General features: G+C 26.1%; 1 protein-coding gene across 2 annotated transcripts; it reads right to left on the minus strand.

Annotated features, from left to right (window-relative positions):
- Nucleotides 1-285: 285 nt before the first annotated feature.
- LOC123654394 lies at nucleotides 286-5120 on the minus strand. 2 transcript variants are annotated; one of them, XM_045590304.1, is made up of 6 exons: nucleotides 4840-5120; nucleotides 4563-4676; nucleotides 3894-3952; nucleotides 2661-2735; nucleotides 2035-2118; nucleotides 286-880 (listed from the first exon to the last, which is right to left on the minus strand). In XM_045590304.1, the coding sequence occupies exons 2-6, from the start codon at nucleotides 4640-4642 to the stop codon at nucleotides 759-761; spliced, it is 420 nt and encodes a 139-aa protein (XP_045446260.1). In that variant the 5' UTR covers nucleotides 4643-4676; nucleotides 4840-5120; the 3' UTR covers nucleotides 286-758. The 2 variants fall into 2 exon arrangements, 1 of the variants encoding a protein (XP_045446260.1); XR_006743235.1 differs by lacking the exons at nucleotides 286-880; nucleotides 2035-2118; nucleotides 2661-2735 and adding an exon at nucleotides 4102-4345 and having other exon boundaries at nucleotides 3913-3952.
- Between the last annotated feature and the right edge of the window lie 337 nt (nucleotides 5121-5457).

A 5457-nucleotide genomic window follows, 5' to 3' on the forward strand; every position in this document is an offset into this window, starting at 1 on the left:
ATGTAGGCGAAGCCACAGCGGAATTTTTTTTTTTGTTTCTAAGCTAAAATATACACATTTAAAAACTTGGAAAACAAAAAACATTGCAAAGACATTAGATATCAAGAAGAACTGCCAATATGTATGTTTTCTACAAACATTGTTTTATAGTACTGACAATATAAATATAAATATAAATATTCAACAAGAATCTTAAAAATTGTTATCTAAGCTTTGTCTTGATCACATTATTCTAATTGTATATTTTTGTCTTTACATGATTTTCTAATGAATAATAAACAAAGATTATGAATTAATTGATTTGTTTTTTTCTATAAAATGCTCATTACTTAATTGCAAACTAGTCTACTGCTTTATATTTTTAATGTGTAAGTCCTGAGATATAATAGCTTTGAAATGAATTTGGCTCTTGTTTACAAAATGACATAAAGGTTTAGAAGGAAAGCACAATGAGCTCGAATCTTTCCACCATTCTTTAAAACTAATATAATTGTTTAAGTCGTCTACTGGTTTATCAACTTTTAACGAATCTTTACATTACTGACATTTCGTTCTATCTAATAATATTGCAGCTAAATAACCACTAACATATACTACTGGCTGCTCCAAAAAGTTACATAAATCATTTTCATATAAAAAGAAATCGATTTCATTGGGGAAAGACAAAACAGTATAAACTATCTCATCAACAACTTGAATGTCATCATTATTATTTCTATTAGGCATGTCAGTGCGGACCCTGCTAATATCGTTATAAGCTACAAACAATTTATTAGTGTCTTCCTCACAGTTCGCATTTCGACTGCCAAACGCTTTAAGCTTAATTTAGTTTGAGTCAAATGACTCAGCAGGATCTTCTCACGTTCAGTTAATGTAGAATCTGAAATTAAAAAAAAATCCTGTTATTATATATACATTTTTTTGTTGAAAGTATACAATATTATGTATAATGTGATCTATTCCTTTAATTTCATAAATTTTTTCTTAAATATAATATTATAAAATAATTTATTGCTTTTATTATATTAAGATACATTTATTATTTTTATTTCAATATTAAACAACGCTAATATTGATATATTTTATTAGTGATCGTTACAGTTTAATATGTATTTAATTTTGCTTTAAATAATAACACAAGTATACGACAAAGGAATGCCCATTGCATGATACAATTGGAATCATTGAATGTAATTATTATTTTTTTCCCTTTTTCTTCAATTTACTTGAAATATTATAACAATAATATATACGTATTTGATTACTAAGGAAAGAGCTATATCTAAATAAATTATTTTGTCATTCTATTTTTTAAACTATACTATACTTTAATAGTATTATATCGAATATATATAAATGTATAAAATATAGATAAATGAAACTATGTTAAACATTAATGTTAATGCATATTTAACAAAACTAAGCAAACTTTTGATTTATAAAATGTAAATTATTGAAGCAGTATAATTAAAAATTGATTTGACTCTCATATGCTTGATATTAGTCAAATGTGTACCGGGCTATTCATAGGTATAATGAAATAAATAATTTTCCCATAGAAAGAGTGTGTGCTTCTATTAATAACTGGCCTCAACTTTTAAGTGTATTGCAGCCAATGCAGACCACTTCAGATTAGCTTTATTTTCATAGAATTATATTAATGTATTAAACTAACACACTGTAATAGTAATAAATGTTATGTGCAACAGAATAAACGTTTTTTTTTTTTTTTTCTTTATAACAATATTCAGGACATATATATTGGCATTATATATTGGCCTGCAGTGTGTATATATATATATATATATATATATATATATATATATATATTATGGATAGATACTAACTACTACTATTTACATAGTCTACCACATAACTACATTAATAACTACCACAACTTAATCCCTTGTAGTTGAAGTTGTAAATTATGATTTGAAAATAATTTCAATAAAAATAATTTAAAAAGGACTAGGCTACAAAGAACTATACTGAATTACGTTCTTTGCTACATTAAAAGATTGTTGAAAATTATACCTCTATTTCTATTAGGTTTTCCCACAATTCTTTCATAGTTGCGAACAGGAACTTTAACATTTTCTACTGATTCATTCTGGGAAACTGTAATTACATTGATAAAAGTGAACAATAATAAATAAATATCTTTAACACATACACACAGTTGTCTTTTCCTAAGGTAAGCAACTTAACACTTGTTTTATAGACAACAACCAACATGCATATATATATATATATATATATATATATATATATATATATATATATATATATATATATATATATATATAAATTATAACATAATTATGTATAGTAATACACCCAGACTCAGGCAGGAATCGAACCTACAACCCCCGGAGCAGAAAATAGAACCAGCACAACTGGAATAACAGGCTACTCATCTAAATGTATAAAATTCAATTTTGAGACAAATAAACATTTAAAAAAAAATTTATACATAAAAATGTTTTAGTTGCTTATAATTATCTATGTAGTAACATATACAGTTAGAGAAATATTTTATATAATAAAGTGAACTTGTGTCATAAAATTAAATGCTAATTAGCTATATGCTTATAGTAGACATGTTACTTGTTAATGTTTTATGTAATCAAAAATGTGAAATTTTCATTTGTTATTCTTACCTAGTGTTTTTTCAAAAGTAAGTCCTTGTGGTGGCTGCGAAGTAGAGGGCAAAGGGAGAAAGCTGTATTCAGCATCTGAAAAATAGTAGTACAATATCAAAATATATCTAGTATCTATTACTTGTTAATTTTTTTTTTTACATTTTCCATTATTTACTCACACTTAAATTATTTGAATTTTATTTTCTACTAGCTTCTACCCGCAACTTTGTCCACGTGGAATAGTTACTTTGGGCTAGCTGGGGAAGGTCTTAGAAGGAAAAAATCCGATTTTGAAACATTCTTCATTGGTGGTCCACTCTTATTGGTCTTTGCGTGATAATATATAGCCTATAGCCCTAGCCTTCCTTGATAAATGGGCTATCAAATACTGAAAAAAAATTCAAATTGGTCCAGTAAGTCCAGAGATTAGCGCGTTCAAGAAAACAAACTCTTCAGCTTTATAAGATTTGATATGAAATTATTTTTATTTTAAAATTAAAGTTAATGATTACTTATCTTGTTATATAGAAGATGAAAATGATTATTTTCCAAAGGTGTTATTCATAATCATTTTATAGAAAAATAAAACTAAAAATCTTATACTGCATTGGATCATTTGTATCATATGTTGTGAATCGTTGCATATATGTGTTAAAAGATATTAAAGATTCTCAGAAAGTGTTTTACATATATCTCTAGTTTTATCAACAATATGTATATCAATCAGCCTTAGATATCTGATATCTAAGGGCCAATATTATCTAGGTAAATGTATAAATAATAAATTAAATATATGTCAGATGATTTTTTAGAACATTGACTAACAATAATCTATTATATGATATTTATTACAACTGAGATTGTACTGCCATTATCAGTACAAAATATATTTAAAAATTATCTTTTTCTATACAGTACAATTGTGAACATTTGTATGGCTTTTATATAATCTCATCTTTATTTATTTTTTAAATTTCCAGTACATACTTAGTAAGACAGAGTTTTTGAAACAAGACATTGTTTTCAAGAAAACTTTTTGTCACTTATTAAAAATGTATAAGACTTGCAACAGCAAGTTATTAAAATTATAAGTAAGTTCATTTAATTAACAATAAAAATCTTAAATTTATCCATCAAAAATATATTACATAACCAAACATGAACTAACAAGATGCTGTACCTCTTAAAAACACTTGTTACTTTTAGCAACATAACATAAATAAATATAATATAATAAAGTAGTTTACTCACTTTTAGATAAAATATTTTCATTCCATTGCACATTCTCTGAATTTGTTATATCTTGAAAACTAGAAAATAAAAAAGAATTTATCATAAACATCAATTAGCATATTATGAACCAGAAATAAAGCTAGAAAAATAGCTAAACAAGAACACCAAGAAAAAATAATTGTAATGTAATTTATAATTATCATAAACATATAAAAAAAATTTGCACCTTTCAAGACTTGAGATTTTTCTTTTTCTTCACCATATAAAGGAAAATCTACCAAAAGACTAGAAGACATCCAATGGTTGTGGCAAATTTAATGTTGGAATAGCATTTTTAATTAATCTATTGCCCTTTGTATTAAAATACTTTTTTTCAAAGTGATATCCACACAAATATTTAATTTCATGCAATTTTTTAACGGGTATGTAAGCAGTCTTCATTCCCAACTGCTTTGACCCAAGAATGACACCTGAGAGTAGAATTTTAATCGTCAATTTAAATTAAAAGTTTAAATTTTACATAGTCTACAACTAGTTTTCTAGTATACATAAGTATGTATAATATTTTAATGTTACTTTATTACTACAGTTAGCTATTTACTGTTATAAAGATTATAAGTAGAATTTATTTAAATATTGTATTGTTCTATTGTTAACACCACAGAGCATAGTAATATTTACACTAACCGATCTGGATCAAGTGGAAACTTCTTCAAAAATACATTGGCTCCAGTCCAGGGGTCCTCTTTAGACCACAAATAGTACATTTTTGATATCTCACATTACGTTTCACTGTATTTTCTAAAGGAATGAAAACAGAAAAATATAGTATAAGTAATAGAAATATAGGTATAGCTATAAAATACTATTATTTTCTGTTGATATAGATATTAAGAACTTATTTTCAAAAGCAAAATTACTTCGTTCGACCAAAAAGACCAATGATTCAGGTTCAAATACAAACCCATAGTAAATCCCTAGAAGCGACGAATAATATTCTCACAATAAAGTATTAGGGCTCAGAAAATATATATGCAGAAAAAACTAAAAATCCAAAATTCCGGGCGTGGTTACTCGGTGGTTGCAATATAATATGGCGGTTAGGAAATAATTGTTCGAGTCAAAATTTGACAATTACGACGTTTCCGACGTTTAAATTTTTTCATTTTGACGTACAATTTTGCCAATTTATATAAAAATTCAAGTTTGGTATACAAAGTATAGCAAAAAAAGTGTCGCCCTACTGGCCAAGTTTAGTTAACGATTTAATTCAAACAATTGCTAGTAGATGGCATTGATTTGTATATTACGAATAGTTAATGTAACCTATTTGACAAGCTATGCACAAAACGACAGAAAATATCGAATTTTCAAAAATATTACTGAAATTATGGTTTGGTACAAATATGGTACGCAATGCGGTAAAGGGTTAAGGCAGCCGACCACAGACTACTATTTTTCAAATATAATTTAGTTTTGTGTTTAATTTATAAAATAACAAATTGCATTCTTTCATTTAATTTGTATTTAGTGATAGAATATATCGGCGCTTGAAAGGCAATCCTTACTTACTGACATAAAT

This window comes from Melitaea cinxia, chromosome 6 (assembly GCF_905220565.1).
Source record: "Melitaea cinxia chromosome 6, ilMelCinx1.1, whole genome shotgun sequence".
NCBI classification, from domain to species: Eukaryota; Metazoa; Arthropoda; class Insecta; order Lepidoptera; family Nymphalidae; genus Melitaea; species Melitaea cinxia.